The sequence below is a fragment of the Gadus chalcogrammus genome, chromosome 14, assembly GCF_026213295.1.
Source record: "Gadus chalcogrammus isolate NIFS_2021 chromosome 14, NIFS_Gcha_1.0, whole genome shotgun sequence".
Lineage (NCBI taxonomy): Eukaryota > Metazoa > Chordata > Actinopteri > Gadiformes > Gadidae > Gadus > Gadus chalcogrammus.
In genome coordinates this window covers 10843798-10863363 of record NC_079425.1, presented here as the reverse complement: position 1 = coordinate 10863363, position 19566 = coordinate 10843798, and the positions used below count along the sequence as shown (strand labels likewise).

General features: G+C 47.0%; 1 protein-coding gene across 7 annotated transcripts in view; it reads right to left on the bottom strand.

Moving 5' to 3' along the window:
- The window catches only part of sox6 (SRY-box transcription factor 6), a 136242-nt gene that overhangs the window by 19214 nt on the left and 97462 nt on the right, over positions 1-19566 (bottom strand). For all 7 annotated transcript variants that reach the window (XM_056607953.1, XM_056607955.1, XM_056607956.1 and 4 more), the window contains 4 exons: positions 17771-17850; positions 8262-8411; positions 5943-6117; positions 5624-5802 (listed from right to left, as the gene is read on the bottom strand). In XM_056607953.1, the coding sequence (XP_056463928.1) occupies positions 5624-5802; positions 5943-6117; positions 8262-8411; positions 17771-17850 (584 nt within the window). The remainder of the gene's footprint in view (positions 1-5623; positions 5803-5942; positions 6118-8261; positions 8412-17770; positions 17851-19566) is intronic.

The window sequence follows — 19566 nt, the reverse complement described above, 5'->3', positions numbered from 1 at the left end:
CAGACATGTGGAAAGTTATAGGTCATGCATCTACAACCACAACACTAAGCTTTGCATTTATGAGCCAAAGATCACTGTTGGCTTAAGTTCCTTCAAACTCTTGAACGTTTCAAATTGAGATGTGCCGTAATGGCTCACAGTAAACACGGGTATACAAAAGGAGTTTAAGACACTCTTGACTGCAGCTACCTCACAGATCTCCCTTTGTGTGTCGCTTGTGTGTTTTGATTGTGACCAATTGCTATGTTATTTATAAGTCTGTAGCGTTCCAGTAGTTGGTAGTTTTGAACCATTTGCATCCTAAGTACATCCAGCCGTGCGGTAGAACCGCAGTCCCTTTCATGAAGACGTTTTTTTTCTCCCTCTCTCTCTCTGTCTTTCTTCCTGGCTCCTTTTCCTCTGCTTTGCCTCACAGGACCGACAGTAGCAGCAGTACAGACAGTAGCACTCACAACAGGCTGACAGCTGTTCCTTCCTCAACATCCCATAAAAGCCAGTATGGGTACCTATCGTAGACCCATTAAGTACAAAGGCATTTCCTTTTTTAAACTCATTATCTTCAATTAGACATGGTTGGTAAATGTTATATTACCTATAAAGTTTTATAAAAGAGAGCTGACGACGATCCCGTTGCCTGTTCGCATCCTCTTTTTCATGCCTTCATTATGTAGCATAATGCTTCCATGACTCAGGTCGCTGTATTCTGTTTCCTTGGAAGCAATGCAAAAAGTCCAAACCACAAAATCTGACCCTTCAAATTGAATTTCATATGGTGCATTTTATGGGCTCTCCCTCCTCCACGTTGTGTTCAAATCATTTGTGTGGCGATGATGTTAGTCCACGGGGCTCTGGCTCTAACTGACCCCGCGCTGTTCACAAGCTCCTCCAGGAACTGTTGAGTGGAGCTCAGCTCTCCTGTTTATCAGACCCTCCTGCTAGCACAGGGCACCGCGGCACGGTGTCGCCCAGAGCTCCTCACTATCTGGCCTTAATCCTTTGACCTGTGGGTAACTGGAGCTATTATGTGCCTGCCGCAAGCATACATAACTGGCCCTTTGTGGCCCTCTCCTCCTCTTGTCTTTGTAGTCCGATTCCAGCAGTGAGCGCAGCATTACACATCTCAGTCACCACTGCCAGATTCAATTCCACAGAAACTAAGGCATGCCAGAAATTCACCATTTGAAACTAACAAAAGTAGGAAAAATAATGGAGTTACATCAGCCAAATGACCCATCAAAGATGCAGCCGTGAAGGGGAGGTTGAACTGAGAAAACAATATTCCCTGACCTTGGACAGCATCTCACGCACACAGACGTGCACACACACACACACACACACACACACACACACACACACACACACACACACACACACACACACACACACACACACACACACACACACACACACACACACACACACACACATACACAAACATCTAGAATTATAGACTATTTTTATTCTTTGGCAGATGTGAACAATTGGACAAAGCATTAATGTAAGCAATCTTCACAATAACACTTGCTGGCTGCAGCCTATGTCTGGGAACTGAGCATAATCTAATTTGGATGGGCAAACCCTTGTATGCCAGGGATTTACATTGCAGCCAAACTGCCTTGGTTAGCAATTTCCAAGACAGCAGTCGAAAAGGAGCAGAAAATTGCTTCCAGGGCTGCAGACCAGACAAGATTATATTCAAAGTCTTTGTGAGGGCTTTGCCTGAATAGGGGCCTGGCATTACACACGTGCATACACACACACACACACACACACACACACACACACACACACACACACACACACACACACACACACGCACACGCACACGCACACGCACACGCACACACACACACAGACACACACACACACACACACACACACACACACACACACACACACACACAGGTATATGCACACACACTTGCACACAAACACACAAAGAAGTGTGCAGTACTTCAACCAATAAGTTAGGACTCAGGATACCGTGGACCAATGGTATAAGCTCTATTGGAATATTTAGCGGCTGGGCACAGGAGCCATAGACAACTGCACCCATCAATACGGAGTTGGGGAGAGCTGGCGGGTCAGAGAGGGCAGTTCAATAGGTTAATACACTGGCCTTTCACCTTTTGATTCCAGTTTGGGACATGTCAGCAGAGGAATACATTTTATCCCAGCCACCTCTAGGGCAATACATTAACATTTAGTATAAGCATCAAGGGTAGAGGAAAAGGCATGTTTATTCATACTTTCTCTTTGTTTGTTCATGGGTTTTCTCCCACTTAGTTGTGTGACGTTTATTTTTACTTTGATTTTCTATGAAATACTGTTATGCACGTTCCTTTACATACATGTTACATGCTGTTCCTCACAGCTATGGGAGTCGAACGAACATTGACTTATTCAACCATGACCCTGAAAGCAGTGCATCCAGTTTTAGCTGCAGCAACCCTACATAATCGCAGGAAACAATTCCAAACATACAAATGGATTTTGATGTGTTTGACTTTAGGTATTCTAGCTCGTTCAAAGATAAAAGCGTGGAGGGGATGGTAAATAATGGAACAAAGTGATCGCCGTCTGCCGACAATAATACCTTCAGATGAATATTTCAAACAGGTAAATTGTGCGAGCGTTTTAAAAGGTTTTATTGTACTGAAGGGCAATAGTAGAAAAAGACAAATAGAGAGACAAGCAAGAAAATAGGCTCTTGGAAAGCATGAATATTTTAAGTTAAGGTTTTGTATGCTGTGGGACAGTAGGGCCGTCTCTGTCTCCTCGGTCAGTGCACTAGTTAAGGAGACGTATGAAGGAGAGAGACGAAAGGGGGAGAGGGAAAGACAGAGAGGGCGTGGGCAGAGTGTGGGGGCCAACAGGGGGCTATACAGTAGCCGTTGAGGTTGGAGATGGGCGCATTGTATTCCACGGACACACGTTGTATTAAAGATGAATTGATCCTTCTATGGGCAGCACTTATATCCACTCCTCTGGCCGGTCTTTACACTAGAATAAATCAATATTTAATATCCCCCACTAACGGCCACACTCGATGATTTTAACCTCTCCTTAATCCCATTTATGTTACCTTTCTCGGAGCTTTCTGCGTGTGAGCTCTCACTGTGATAAACTTCCAAACAAGGGACTCGGGAGGGGAGCTATTAAAGAGCACACTGTATTTATGTCAGGTGAGACGTGTGGCTGAAATATTAATATTCTGAAACTGACCAAAGTGAAAGCTTTTACCTAGCGTACTCAAACCTCCATGGACAGTTTTCTTGGATCAGCAGATGGCTTGGCTCTTTCTCTCTCTCCCTCTCTCTTCTACTCTCACCTCTCCTTCCTTCTCTCACTGCTATCCATCTTTCATCTCATCACTGAGTTATAGCCTTCTTTTTTACATTGCAGCATCCCGAGTGAAACGATGGGCCGTATTCTATAGGCTGAATTGAGTCAGCTGTTCCTCTAAGTTCGGCCGGAGCAATGAGGTGGCTGTATGTTTGTTAGTGTAGCAGTATTTGATGCTGGTTGGTATTAAGTCTAGCTGAGATAAGCCAGTACAGTGCATTTCCAATTGGTTCATTGGTTCAATCTCCCATTCTAGACTATGCTATTCAACACTACACTGCCGGCCGTCCCCATCCAACATGTGGATGAAGAACATGTGAAATATAATGTAATAAAGGATTATTTGTGCCGACTTATAAGGGTTTTTCATTACTAGTCAGACACACATGCACATTATAAGTAAGAGCAGTCCTTATCCTCAAGGGTTTTCTTCTATTCTTGCTATTTGCTAAATGTACTTTATTGTATTGGTGTCTGTAGGAGGTCGTCGCTGTTGTTATCCCCTGAGTACAAGGTGCTCTGGTTCTGAAGTCGCTCTTACAATCCTCCCTCGCTAAAGTATTTTCAAACCGTACTTTCTGACAAAATAGCAGACCATTTTTCTCTCTTTGTGTCTTGTTTCTATCCTTTCTCTGCCGAGACTGAACAGGGAAGAATAGGAGGCGCTCAATAGGTGAGGAGTGACTGTGTTTGTAAGGTACCCCCGGATGAACCTAAGAAAACACATTCCCTAACCAGAAACGACTGCTTACACACCGGCTGAGCTGACAAGTCAACCATTCGCGGGGAGTCAAAACTCAACTCTACCAAAGGCCCGGTGGGTGGGTGAGGGCGTTAAGCTCTACCTGCTGAGAACAATATAGCTGTAGACCCACGTTGTGTTCGCGTGCTTCTTTTCAGTGGGCCATTGTTCAGCCTCCATATTTATGTCATCTCGTGGAACGTTCCGCTGCGTGGCTGACCACAGGCTCACGTTACAAACCACCCAGCAGGAGAAGGAGGAGCGGTGAAGGAGAGGGCTTCTTTTCAACAGCCTGGCACACGGGTGCTAAAAGCCTAACACACAGACCAGTTAGTAAAATAAATGTGAATGTTTTGATTTTGGTCAAATGTTTGTGCACATTTACATGTTTTGTATACTACTTATCCAGAGGAACCTTGTACTTCAATGATTTGCCCTGGTTAATTTTTTGTTCCTGCTTGGGAAAAACAGGAGTTGAAGGTAGAATCTGCACTCTGCGAATCTTCCCCCCACAACGTACTCTCGCCGAGCACGGCCACCTGTCTGGACGGTGGTCTGCTCCAAACTCCAGAACGAGGAGGGAAAATCAAAATAGATGTTGGTCGACTTCTTTACATATACATTGACCTAGTTGCGGGTGTTGGTTGAAAGTGTCAGGTGCTGCATTATTAATGAGCATTGCTCCAAGAGATCCTGCCTGCGTCTCACAGCCAACTGGCAGCGTGGCCTCAAGACTGACGGGAGGAGGACAGCTTTTTTTTTTTCTCTCCTTGATTGACTCATCGATTGAAGATATTTTTAAAGGGAATCCCTGGGAGTGTGTGCTCCCGGTACAAAGCGATAGGCGTCCCACGTCGGGGGACGGAGTGGGCCGCCAGACGACTTTAATTGGGCAGAGACTTCAGAGTGTTTTTAGCCCACACCGGGCAATACTTCGGCCTGTCTTGCCCCCACACCGATATCAACAAGACTGGGCACTACTCACATACACACACACACACACACACACACACACACACACACACACACACACACACACACACACACACACACACACACACACACACACACACACACACACACACACACACACACACACAACCACATCTTCAACCGCACAAACACAAACACACACACGCATACAAAACCACACACACTTAAACACACAGACATAAAGTCTACCACACACACACATACAACCACACACACACACTCAAACTTTGCTGTACTGTCTCTATGCCAATCAATAGCAGTACCTTGGACAGGGATTAAAGAGAAACATTGGTCTTAAGACATGCATTAACCACAACTGCTGTGTTCCACTTTATTTCCTAGTTTGATTTGAGCAGAACTTTATCTCACCAGCCTGTGTGGTCAAAGGAATGTCCTTAATCAAGATTTTGCAGTGGATATTACGATGACATTTCTCATTTCAATTTCAAATCAGCATAATAAATCAGAGCATTTCATATGCAACCCAAGCATAATGGGTGACTTGAAACCCAGGCAGACAGACAGTTTGGATGCAGGCCTAACCTTGTCAACTCGGCAGTTGTTGAGGCCCATGGAGGTGAGGGCAGAGAGCTTGGCTTCCAGGCCCTGCTGGTGATGCTCCCTCTGGATCTGCTCTCTCATCTTCCTGGCCTCTTGAATGGCCTTCATCACAGCATCCTGGTCCCCAAACAACGCAGTTGAATTCAGACTGGAGAGGATATCTGCAGAGCCGTACAGAAGGGAACATTAACACACAAATCAACCAGCAACATACTGCAGGATGTCCAGTAACAAAAAGTTGTGGCAAACGCGGTCAAAACTTTATCTTTTCCTTCAGGTTTTGAGAAACGGTGGTTCTTACCCAGAGAGGAGCCCCGGCCGAGGCCTCCACCCAGGGGGCTAGAGAGGCCTCCCTTCCCCATCATGCTGTTGGGGCTGCCTTTGCTGCTGGAGAACAAGTTCCCTGTCGGGGAGTTGGGGGACTTCCCCAGGTCCTTGGGCCGGGCAGAGAGGTTGAGAGGCTGTGTGCCCTCCTCCTGTAGCACCGAGGAGAGGATGAAGAGAAGAAGAGGAATTAGCGTTGGACACAAGCAGGTGCTGACACCCCCACACCACAAACACCCCCCCACACACACCCATTCCATTAACAGAGCAGCATTGCTTTCCCAGGCTTTCAATGACCCCATCCTTCCTCCTCACACTTCCTCTCCGTCTCGGTCCCCCCCCCCCCCCCCCCCCCCCCCTATTTCTTCCCTTTCTCCTCCCCTCCACAACACTCTCTCCGTCTCATCCATCCTTAGGCACCGTGCCACCGCGGTCTTCCTCACAGTTGCCCAGTGCCTTTGTTCACGCTAATTAAAGCAGATTCTGCCTCTCTGTACATCTTCATCTGTTCTCTCCCCCCCTCCTTCCCTCCCCGCACGCTGCCTCTGCACTCTGGTTTCGAAGAATAAATAATGACCAGATAACAGCTGATGCAGATGATCAAAGACAGCTGTTCTTCTATTCACCGTGTGTTGTCTTGCATTATCTACTTCATTAACTTGTTTTCTAATTTCCTTCCTCGTTGCGGCATGCTCGCTTTTATGAATCGCTTCACGTGGCATCGGCTCAGGTTATTTATAATGTGATAAGGAAGGGGAAAAAAAGGAAAAGCCGTAAGTGGCTTAGTGGTGATATGTCATCGGTATGAATGAGCTCCCCGCTCCGTTCAGAGCAGTAGGATACGGTTGGGGGTGAAGATAATGTCAGATGAACAGGCTTCTGTGCTCAGAGGATCACGTAACAAACAGTGCTTATGTGGAGGTGCGATGCCTAGTGGTTGATGGTGTGATTGATGTTGCACGGGCATCAATGGAACCAGGTTGTAGCTAGGTCCTCTTTTGTCTACTTTATTTAGTCCTATAGGCTGATCCGTCCTCTGCATTTATTAAATGATGATTCACAATGTCGGAAAGTCTACATTTATATGCTATGCTTAACTAAGAGTTTGACATAATAAATAATGCTTAACCCTAACCAAAACGGGGGTTTTCTTTTTAGTACAAAATGACCATGATGCCTGGACAATACTGTGTGGGACACACGATTTGGAGTGTATGGTTAAGCAATTACAGGAAAGTCAAATGCGGTCATTTAACTAAAATGAGAGGTCATTGTGTCATTAAAGGATATTTGTCAAAGCTAAAGTGACTCCTTGTGCAAACAAATGACTGAAGCCTCAGGACCCTGCCGCTGTGCTATTCAGAAATAGGGATACAGTTAGGGGGATATAGAATAAAAAATCCTTACTCCTTTGTTTCAAATGAAAGGTAATCACTCTCAATTTAAGTTCCCCCTTTTTGACTATATAGCAATGTTTTCTAAAACGTGAACAATCTTGCAAGACATTTTGTCTTCCTAATTCATTTGAACTTCATCTGGAAAATGAATGGAAATCAATAGGCTATGACTGAATTGTGTTCTTTTGATGGCCATTTTTATTAATCTCAGGTGCAGGCAGGATGTGTGTGTGCACGGGTAAAAGAAAGAAAAAGAGCAAAAGGGAACTGTATACCCTAACTCTGCCCTGGCCTTAACGACATGATTTATATATGTTCTCCATTGTGATATTATTGAGTTAAATATTTCCAAATGGGCGTATGTTTGCGATTATGGCATTGGTGAGTGGGGATGATATATATGGGCTCTGATCTGTGTGGAGATCTAGTGGCCCTGTGCCATACAGCAGCATGAAATACCTTCTGTATTCGGTTGATTTACAAGACGTGAAAAAAGAGAAAAATCAATCCGGGTTTTGCATCATTTTTTCTTACATTTGAATAACACTACTCTGACGGTCCGTCGGAATGGCTTTGTTTCATTCCAGCAAAAAAACACGGTTTCTTTGTGATCTGAAACCATGTGTTCCACAAATTGCTCGCTTGGAGCTCCCAAAGCCATAGCAACCATGTCCACAAAGTTCTGGTTGAGAGAGAGAGAGGGCCTTGTTAAAAGCCCACAGATTGATGGCCTGCTAGGAGTTCAGTGGGCTCAGCAATGGCCCGCTTGCAAGAGGCGCGTGTTGCTTATGCTGGCTTATTGAGACAGCCGTGGAGTAGACCGGGTCTAGGGCTGCTTGGAAGGAGATGGAAGGAAATGGAGAGGGGAGGAAGGGAAGTGAAGAGTTGAGGAGGTGTACCTTGACTTGCACCATAGGACTTGAGGATCTCTTGTCATTCTTCAGAGAGGACGGAGAGATGGGCCCGCTGGCGTTGGTGGGCTGTTGGAGGTGGGACATTTTGGCTCCGGGAGAGACCTGCATGCTGGCGAGCTGGGCGGCGTACAGTTGCTGTAGGGAGATGAAGAAACCCACAAGGCGTTAACATCCAAAGCCCGCAATACATTCAAAGTTTTATATTCTCTCTTTTCCTCTCACAGAAATTCTGTCGGCCTCTGTCTGCCTTCATCTCTCTCTCTCTCTCTCTCTCTCTCTCTCTTGCTCTCTCTCTCTCTCTCTCTCTCTCTCTCTCTCTCTCTCTCTCTCTCTCTCTCTCTCTCTCTCTCTCTCTCTCTCTCTCTCTCTTTCTCTCTCTCTCTCTCTCCTTTAGGTCTATCCACTATTTCCATGAGGTTGGCAGAGAACCTCCATCAAAGGTCTTAACTGTATTTCAAAGGCTGAACCCAGGGAGAGAGACAGCAGTCTTAAAAACCACACAGAGATGGCTTTCATTCAAGATACTTGGAGCCCTTATTTTCCACTCATCACAGACAGAAAAGTTTGCAGACTGAATGCAAGTGTGTGAGTAAAGATCTCTCATTTCTCTAGATCCACACAGTTTCCTATTGAAGTTGGAGGCCAGTGATTGGTCTCTTCATGGTCACGTGAGGCACTCGCTCGCCATCCCACAATGTTAGAAGAAAAATAAAACCCAACCTCTGTTGGACTCGTATCACAGAATACGTTAAACACAGGCATTATTAAGGCTTAGAAACCTGTACAAAGAATACTGATGTCAACACAGCTATTATTCTTGGCATCGCTTCAAGTACGTTTTCCATCCATTGGATTTATGGCTCAGAGCTGCGGTTAATATGACTGGTGAGGTACTCCATGACACTTATTCCTGTGATGGGGTTCTACAGAGGCTCACTTTATATTTCTATAACTGGACTGATTATACGGCAACCGTAGTTCTTACGTAGTTACGGTTATTCATACAGTTGTAGAAGTATTACACACTTTGGTATTCCATATAGCAGGGCTATTGTGTTATGATGGATCCTATATTAGAATCACTCATATTGTCCTTCATTGTAAATAGACATTTTTATGACTTACAATTACACTTTTAGAATTTGGATAAGGATAAAACTGAAATAAAACATTGCGATGGGAACTTTAATGATGGTTTTGGCTTTATTCAATGGTGCTGCTCAATTTTGACTACTTGAGTTCAGCAATACTGTCTAGACTTCTCTACCGTGGGACATTATTGATTGGGCTGGAGGTAAGTGGTGAAATTGGCTTTAGTCTCCTGAAGAAAAGGGTAGAAGGTCTGTCAAACAGAGCTAGATTCTGAAACTTGCCCATTAGAGAGAGAGAGAGAGAGAGAGAGAGAGAGAGAGAGAGAGAGAGAGAGAGAGAGAGAGAGAGAGAGAGAGAGAGAGAGAGAGAGAGAGAGAGAGAGAGAGAGAGAGAGAGAGAGAGAGAGAGAGAGAGTGCGTTATATTATACACAGGTCTTCTACGCCGGTCAGTCTGAGACAGCCGCCCAGACCAACCCCCATTGGCCTGTTATCCAAAAACTGGGTAAATCTTCTGGTTTCCTTTGGTTGAATCAATCAGATCGGCCTGTCGAGCAGAATCACGTTTCTGTTCCTATGGCTAATCAGCATGGCCTGTCTCATTTCCTGGTTGGACTAGCCACATACAGACTGCATTATGTCCAGGAAAAGGCCGACCCAGCCCCGGTGGCCCTTGTGCCCCGACGGCAGCGCCTCGAGCCCAGCAGTGAGCCAAACAAAGCACTTTGTGTCCATGCACATATCTCCAGATATAAACACGTATGCGCTTCTGTGAGAAACTTTATCGCTGCCATATAAGCGGCGGCACAAAAGCACTATTCTTCTAGGGGGGACCTGGGGATAACAAGAGCACACGGGCAGCGGAAATGACAGACTGATTATGTTCCCTACAATGATAGCACCGCCCCCACCATGCTCACAAACAGCCTTTTGTCTTCGGCAGGAATGGACACAGGACCGGACACTACTTTCTCCTTTTCCTTTTTTTTTTAATCAGTCTAGTCTCCCAAGTTAATGTCAATGTCACTGTGTGTGTGATAGAGCGTTAAAGAGACAGAAAGGTGGAGCGCAAGCGACAATGTCAGGGAGAGAGAGGGAGGGAGAAAGAGAGAGAGAGAGAGAGAGAGAGAGAGAGAGAGAGAGAGAGAGAGAGAGAGAGAGAGAGAGAGAGAGAGAGGTTGAAAGAGAAGAAAGAGAGACGTATCATGGCTCTCTGTTGACTGCGTGTGACTCCAGGCTAAACACTTGAGTCAGGGAGCGGAAGTAGAGTCTGCCGGACAGATGTTACCAGGCCCGTCTACGGGCATCCCCATGTCCTTGTGTGGGTAGAACTTTATTGTTCCGGAAAAGGAGCATAATTAGACTCCTGCCTTCAATTAAAGGCAGTCAGACTTCCCTTTGTGAGAGTAGTGATTAGCAGGGGGAGACAGGGGGGGAGGGGGGCTTGGGGGGGAGCACTTCTGGAGCAACACTCACCTCCAGGAGTTACAGAACAATAAATACAATCAGGAGGAGGGCAGGGAGATGTTTTAACAACACCTCCAGAAGAATGGCATCTACATAAGCAGGGATGAATGAGGGCCTGCCGCTGGCCAAGGCTGGGGCACATCTGTCTACCCCCCCCCCCCCCCCCCCCATTACCCACCATGGTGTCTGGGGGCAGTAGGCAGGCTGAAGGTTAAGTCCGGGAGTGGCTGTCAGAAGTTGAGCTGTATTCCCTTTCTTTCTCCCTCTACCTCTGAGCGTACCACACCATAGTTGAATATGTTATGCAAGCACCAAATGTACTAAAGCTCTGTTCACCAAACACATTCAACAGACCCTTGCTTCAGATGAGACACAGAGAACTAGATTTGTTGGTGTAAGTTATGATTTGGATATGTTGATTAATATGTGGCAGGCGGAATAATATAGTGTATCAGTGTTTGCCCTAAGATTCTCTCCAGCAGCGGTGCTGAGGTGTGTGTGAGGTGTACTATGTTGATGTGCAAGTGCACAGATCTGATGTGTGTGTGCACGGTTCTGATGTGTGCACACAACACTGAACACAACACTGAACACAAAAATGGGGTAGTTTCCATACATAGAGGGACAACAAACAAAGACCTCACAAACACAGGCATCCACACACACACACACACACACACACACACACACACACACACACACACACACACACACACACACACACACACACACACACACACACACACACACACACACACACACACACACACACACAAACACACAAAAACTCTTTACCACAAAGGACGAAGCAGACAGAAAGGAAGCAAGGGTCTTGTTCTGTGACCCCGTCCCTGTAGAGCACAGCACATCTCAGCAGGCATGGATTCCAAACGAGCACAGCCGGACCAAGGTCAGCCCGTTAGCCTCGGGTAATTAAAAACAAGCCCTCTGGAGGCGTCCCGGGTTAAACAGGAGCTTCACTTTTCTGCCTGCCACAACATTAAATGGAGATTACACACTCTGCTGATGACGTTGGACATCTCCGCACAGATCTCAGCCTACTCACACACACCGTTGGTGTGATGATGTCTGGCAGCCGCCCAGAGATACAATGCACCACCTCAGCCTCTTTGATGTCACATCAACCTCATCATCATCAGACGTCTCATCGTCAATGTCCGTGAATGTATGCTAAAAATGAAATTAGTTCTGCCTAACTATGTGCTCAGCTTCGAATTCAGTTAGTGTTAAAAGAGCAAAAAAATGATTTGCAATGGAGCCCTGTGTACGATAAAGATAAAAAGGAGATTGTTTGTGTGTCTGTTTACTTAAGAGGCTGCAGCACAGCAACAGATGCTGGAGAATACAGCAGCAGATTTTGTCAACTTTATCGCTCCCAGCGATGACGCTACACTGAGCATTCATCACTGCTGTCTGTCACGATGCTCAAACCAAATGAGAGGAAAATGAACGGAATAATTCAGATATTGAACTGCTTAACGAATGCTCCTGCTACATGTGTGTTGAGCGGGATGGGACATTGAGTGGTCCTGTGTTTTTTCAGTCGGTGTGTCTGCGTGTGTGCGCTCGTCCTTCCCCGTGTGTGTATTTCAACTGTCCGTCAATGTCTCGTTCACCTCTGCCTTCCTTGCACTGAGCGCTGGGCTGGATAGGAGGGCATTAATTGTGCTCCAGTGCACCGCACCATTTAAAAGGCAGTGCAGCGCCAGCCACACTTTGCCACAAGGCTTGTACAGGCTGATTGCCCAGGGCGGCCAGGCAGGCTGACCCGGGCCAGGCCCAGATGTCTGGAGCTGAGGATGGCGTCCTGGTGCAGTGTGCCGAGGCTTTCCAGTATGGCCCAACATCTGTCTCATCTGCTGGCACCCAACCTGCTTCCTCCACTGCTCCATCCCTCTCCCCTTCTATACGTGCCCTTCTCACACTACTTCTCCCTTACACCACACCCCCAATCTCTGGCTGGCCTTATGGAGCGCACACACACACACACACACACACACACACACACACACACACACACACACACACACACACACACACACACACACACACACACACACACACACACACACACACACACACACACACACAAACTTCCAGATACAGCCCACCCGGTAATAGTGTGTGTGGGCATATGTGTGTGTGTTTATGTGTGTATCTGTATATGTGTGTAATTGTGTGTATATATGTATGTGTGTGTGTGTGTTTGTGTTAATATTAATATTTGTGTGTTTGTGTGCGCGCCCATATATGTGTGGGTGTATGTGTGTGTTGCTTCATCTCTTGGCCCAGGAGCCCCCAGAGCCAGGCCTGCCATTCAGTGCTGCTCACTGCATTATCCACTCTATGTGTCCATCTGTCCCTCTGTTTAGCACTGCCTCCATGCAGCTGCTCACCTAGCCAGCCTATTAGCCAGCTCCCAGCACACCGCTAGCTCTGCTGCACCGCTCTGGGTTACCTTCAAAGGCCGGGCTCCTCTCATCGTAAACACAGAAACAGCTGCCTCTACAGCCTGTCTGTTTCTCCCCATCCTCTGCCCTCCTCTTCCTGCCCCTCCTGCTCTCTCTTTCTTCTCCATCCCTTCTCTTTCAAAGTCAAAAGTGCTGCACTTGTTGGTGATTGAGGCGGCTTCTTCGCACGCACGAGGCCCTGTGCTACGCGGCCATTTACATCCAAAACAAAAGATAATAGGCGGTTTGCCTCGCGTTTGTTCCCGACTGTAACACTTCTGCCTATCGCTCCGTCTGAGGCGATGAGTGGCTCCGTCTGAGATCTGGTCAGGTTGTCACCGAACATGTGTGCTGCTTTCATCTCCACAGTGGCAGCCAGAGCTGAACTGAACTAGTCCCAGGTCTATCACGGCCCCAAAGAGATGCCATCGGCAATGTGATTGATGGTAATTGCAGCGTAAAGTCACCACTCAAGCAATTTAACATCCGATATTGTAAAGCTTAAGGATGTGGCGGCCCCGCGCGCAATTTAGCGGAGAAAAGGAAGAAAAGTGACATGGAGATAGGAGAAAAGAAAAGACATGGAAGAAGCGTTAAGAGAATGTACGAACTGGCGCGTTGAGGGATGGAACAAGACGCACTGCGAAGCGAGCATGCGGATGAGTCGAGACGGAAAGACGGAGCGGGATGAAGAGAAAATTGAGATCAGGCTCAGTGAAAGCAGAGGGTCGTATTTATTTAGTCCCAACAGCAGCCCCATGTATAGAGAACCCAGATGTTCGGTTTTATCCAATGATGCTTTCTTTAAAATGGCTTTAACCTCAAAGCCTGTTTCCAATGATAAAAACCAGGCCTGTCTTAAAGGTCCTTCTGCTGTTTACCTCACGAGCAAAAAAAAAAGACAAGGAGCAATATATATATCAAGTTCACATTGGCTTTAACTAAATTGTTTTTTCACTTGCCAATTGATGCTAGGCACCGTGCACAAACAGCAAATTAAGTGGGGGCCAAAATGGGAAATTCTTTTGTGGAATTAGGGAAATTCCCCTCTTGTCTCCTTACTCAATTGAATATAGTGTGTGTCAGGGCGGATGCGGCCACAATCCGAACACAATTTCCTGTGTTAGGTGAGAGGTGTCAGTTGTAATCAGAGGGCAGGACAGTCGGGGACGGAGGCCATTGTTTCCTGCTGGTTCCTGAGCTCATCCCCTGGCTCAGTGCGGGCACTAATGAAGAGGGGCACGCCGCGGCTCTGAGAGCTCACCCCCCCCGCCGCCCCCTCTCTCCTGTGAGTTGAGGACACGGGGCCAATCTGCCAGTGAAGCGCTAAGTGAAATTGCCCCCGTGGTATATATACGGCGATGCCCGGTGACAGCTACTCGTGCGCTGGCAGCCACCAGAGTCGCGCCGCCACCCCGTATTGACAAGCAAATTACCGTCTCCCACACTCACACGCAGCGCGGCGACATTCATTTACATCCATCATCCCTGGACCTTTGTTACCTCGCCGGGGTCTCTTCTCTTGCAAAGAGAGAAAGGGCAGAGAGGGAGGGGCAGGACGAGGAGGAGGTGGACGTGGTGGTGGTGGGGGGATTCCAGACTGTTATGACAGAGGAGATGGGAGGGGATGTGGGTGCATGGGGGAGGGGGGCTATGTGGCCAACATTAAGACTGATGGTGCGGCGAGCCTTGCTGACTGAATCGGTGATCACATTACCTCTGCTGCATTGTGGGAATTAATTCTTCCAATAAGACACTTTTTTAAGGTTCATATATTTCACAAACTAAACTGAGTAAATTGGGGAAAATTATACCTTGCCATGCAGTTGACAGGGGGAGACATTTTAATTAGGGGGACACAGCCAATGCAGCATTGCGAGGGGATGTGTGTGTGTGTGTGTGTGTGTGTGTGTGTGTGTGTGTGTGTGTGTGTGTGTGTGTGTGTGTGTGTGTGTGTGTGTGTGTGTGTGTGTGTGTGTGTGTGTGTGTGTGAGAGAGTGTGTGTGTGTGTGTGTGTGTGTGTGAGTGTGTATGTGTGTGTATGTGTGTGTGTGTATGTGTGTGTATGTGTGTGTGTAGGATGAAGGACAGGAGGGATAAATAAAAAAGTTTTGCAGGGGCTTCAAGTGGACACAGTTAGGCTTGCTGTTGAAAATCGACTCTGGTATACATTTAGCCTATTCAATCCTAGATTTACCGGACTAATACCGGTAAAACTAATATGATAATACAAATGTCATGTTATTATCATTATTCTGTTATTTTCTTTATTTTTTACCAAACATGGTAAGAGGAGGACACAAATAACCAATCCAATTGGGTGTTCCTCAAAGAACTTCCTGTGCTTGTGTTGTTCTATTAGGGCCCGCGGGCAGCCGGGCCAGTGGTGCATCACGACGCTAAGCGCCAGACAAAGTGACTGCTTGTTGCCTCTCACCACAAATGACACGACGCTGCTTTGTTGTTTTGTCAATGTGCTTTTACAACAGCAGCGTTTTGCCTGCGCCTTTGGTCCCCTCATGTGGATCCCACCCACACAAACAGACACACACACACATAACACACACACACACACACACACACACACATAACACACACACACACACACACACACACACACACACACACACACACACACACACACACACACACACACACACACACACACACACACACACACACACACAAACACAAACACTTTAAACACACACACACACACACACTTAACCCACACACACACTTCCTGAGACTTTGCTCTCCGCTGAGGGAAAAGGCTGGTAGTGGTAACAGTATAATCATTGTAAAAAAGAAAAAGAAAAAAAGGGAAGCGCCTGCCTCCAACTTAATCGATTCCATCTGTTGCTTCATATGATGTTTTTAATCATACAGTAGCGGATGCTCATTTCATTGTGGAGGAGGTACTAGTAGTCACATGGTTTGTTGATACTGGCTATAAAGAAAAGGGCATGTTTGCCTTGCCTTGCTTTTTTAAGGGGAGTCTCTATGCAGGGTAAATAGCAGGCACGGGCAGAATATGACGGGCTGGCAGACTTCAATTAATGGTGAACGCACCTCTTTTTGTTTACTGTGTTCTGTAAAGGTCAGCCAAGTCAAGGTCTTGGAGGCCATTCCCAGGGTTAGAGGCATAATCTGAATTAATGACGGCAGCCCTGTCTCCCCTCCTCTCCCCAACCTTCAGATATATGACTATCCTATCTGACCTTGTGCGTCTCTCCAAATAGTCTGTCTCAACCATCACTCCTGTCTAATAGCCTTCGCTGTGATGCCCAAACATAGAAGTACAAACAGGGGAAATAATTATTAAGTATCCTTTTCTCGTAGAGAAATATATTGTACATCATCACGATTCATCATCATCATCTTCAATGCCCGTCAGTTCTAACTAACGGACTTACCTTGAATTTGAATTGAAACTTGAGTTCAAGCATCAACTTTACTCAAGCGTATATTTAAACATCTTAATCATCTATCAATATACTGCTTTAGAAGATTCAATCATAATCGCATTTATAAAAGGAAAAATCAAGTAAGTGTTACTGGTGGTAATAGGTTAAGAACATTGGAGGATTTTGCTGTCTGTAAGTGTGGTTGGCTGTGTGTGTGTGTGTGTGTGTGTGTGTGTGTGTGTGTGTGTGTGTGTGTGTGTGTGTGTGTGTGTGTGTGTGTGTGTGTGTGTGTGCGTGCGTCTGCATGCTTTGAATGTAAATCTAAAAAAGAAGTTGGATAGTAAGCCAGGGTACCCACATCGTCCCACGGTCAACGAAGAGCATTTGCAAGAGAAGGCTTGATAATGGCGGTAATTATAACAGTAATGACTTGGGAGTTTAGGACAAAGATAATGATCTATATTAAACAATGTGGCCTGAGGTAAGCCCCCTGAACTGGGATCAGATCCTCTAAACGCTGTGTAAGCAGAGTCCTGGAGAGGCCTGCAGGGCCCGGGGCCCAACCAAACCCTCCCGTCACATTCCCTCTCATTCACTATCTCTGTTTCATGTGTCATTGCGACTGTATCCATGAGTCTTCAAAGTGTGTGCATTCCTTTGAGTAAATACATAAAGTAGGCTAGTTCTTAAGAAGAAAAGTACCCCTACCATCACAATATTTGCTCACAGCAAATTGTTTTCGATCTGTTTTGTTCCAAGTGATTGAGAGGCGATTAGTGAGAGCCTCGCGATCCTCCCTCCCCATAATAACTGTGATCATCGGGACTCCTCTCAGAGAAGGATAAATCCCCCCCCCCCCCAACAATGGGATGAATTACATGTGTAAGGTGATAAGCCTGTGTGAGCAGGGGCCTCCGGGGTTATTTACTGTGCAGCGGCGGCGGCGGGGGCGGGGGCAACGGCAGCAGCCGCTCATTACTTAGCGTACAGCTGCTAAGCCTTTCTGTGTGTGCCCTGGGCTTGGCGGGCGTCCCTAGCGCTCCCTGTCATGGTACATACCTGCAGCTGGAGGGGGCTGAGCCCGGACGCGGCCGCGCCTGCCATCGTGGATGGAATGAACTGCACGGGATAGTTATCACCTGTCAAGAGAGGGAGAGAAAACAATGCGTACAGGTTGAGACAATGAGTGCGCCCATAGCGGGACAAGGCAAGTGCCAACAGGGTTCCGGAGGCCGCTTCTCTGCGGCTGTGGCAGTGCAGCGTTGGGGTTGTGCCCTCGGCTCTCAGCCCAAACATCTGCATGGACAAAAGGCTGAGCTGGTCCGACTGGATGAGGATTAGGAATGAGAACGCCCGGTGATCGCCTACGACGCCCACCTGCACTGTGCTCTCTCTGTAGCATTATTTTCACTTTGGAATTCTTCTAATTCTTCACAGAGTGAAGTGTGCAAATAAACCTACATGTTTGCATATTTGTGCGCGTGTCTGTGTGTGTGCGCTTTTAAGTGTGTCTTTAAGCCTGTACAAATATGTGTGTGTGTGTACGTGTGTGTAAACGTGTAAGTGTTTGGACATGTGCGATCATGTGCATGTATGCATTAGTGGTCTACAGAGTGCATGTTGAATATCTTCCCAGGGAATGAGCGTGGGTTTTTTATAGAGAGGCAACATGTACTCTCAGGTGTACTTCATACAGCTGTAGACTTGTCTCGCCCATTGTTTGACAGAACATTGTTTGTTTCATAGCGATAGCTTTGGCAGAACAGTGAGATCATTTGTATGGGAACGAGTTCAAACACGTGTGCAGTCACAATCGCACGGCCAAGGGGAGGAAGAAAAAGGAACGAACGTTATTGCACACGAAGCTGTGAACCAGCCGAGAGAATGTTCTAAACAACAGCTTTATTCGATGACTGTGCAGTGCTGCCAGCCAGCCATCAGTGTGTGTGTGTGTGTGTGTGTGTGTGTGTGTGTGTGTGTGTGTGTGTGTGTGTGTGTGTGTGTGTGTGTGTGTGTGTGTGTGTGATGGACAGTGATATAAAAAAAAGAGGCCGGCTGTATGATTGATGCTCACAGGGGTGCTGAGTGTATAACTGAGTACCAGAAGCTTTTACACACTCAACCCCAGTGTGTTCGAGACAGGCAGAACAGCCCCGGCCAGGCAGGCCAGCCCAGCGCACCCGGGGGTGGGGGTTAGGGGTGGGGGGGTTGAATTGAAGCATATGTGTTGAGAGGCAGGGGGGGGCATTGGCCCTAGTTCAGACCCCACTTCTGCCTGTCACTTCTCCTCACAAACATATGGAGCCACGAAGCCAACGGCGTGAAGGTAAATGCATATAGGCTACCTTCTATTTCACTTTCCCCCCCCAGTCCCCCCCACCCTCTTTTTTCCTTTTGCTTGCCTTCACTTTGCAATCTTGTACAGCACAGCACATTGTGATATAGGCCATGGAAATCCAATCCCCATTTTAGGGCAGGAGCAAATAAAATCACAAGGCAGAAGTGATTTCAAATTGTACCGGGCAGGATGGGAGGGGCCAGGCCAGGCATGGTGGTTATGTCTGCACTTTCTCTTTATGCAATCGCTCTGTCTCCGCTCTTTATCAGAGTGACCCCTCGCTGACTTCTAGATGGCGGGGTGAGAAATGATTCTCAGGTGATGGCACCTGGTGAATGAGTACACTAGCGTTTGCAGGCGGCCTCCACTTCTGTGTGTTGGGGTGCCTACTGCTGTCGTAAACTGAGCTCACTGCCAGGTGCCCTAGTCTGGATGATATGAGGAAGACACGTGGGCATTTGGGTGGCTGGGTTGAAAGAAGTGGAACCTGGAGGCCTACACACCTTTATTCACTGTC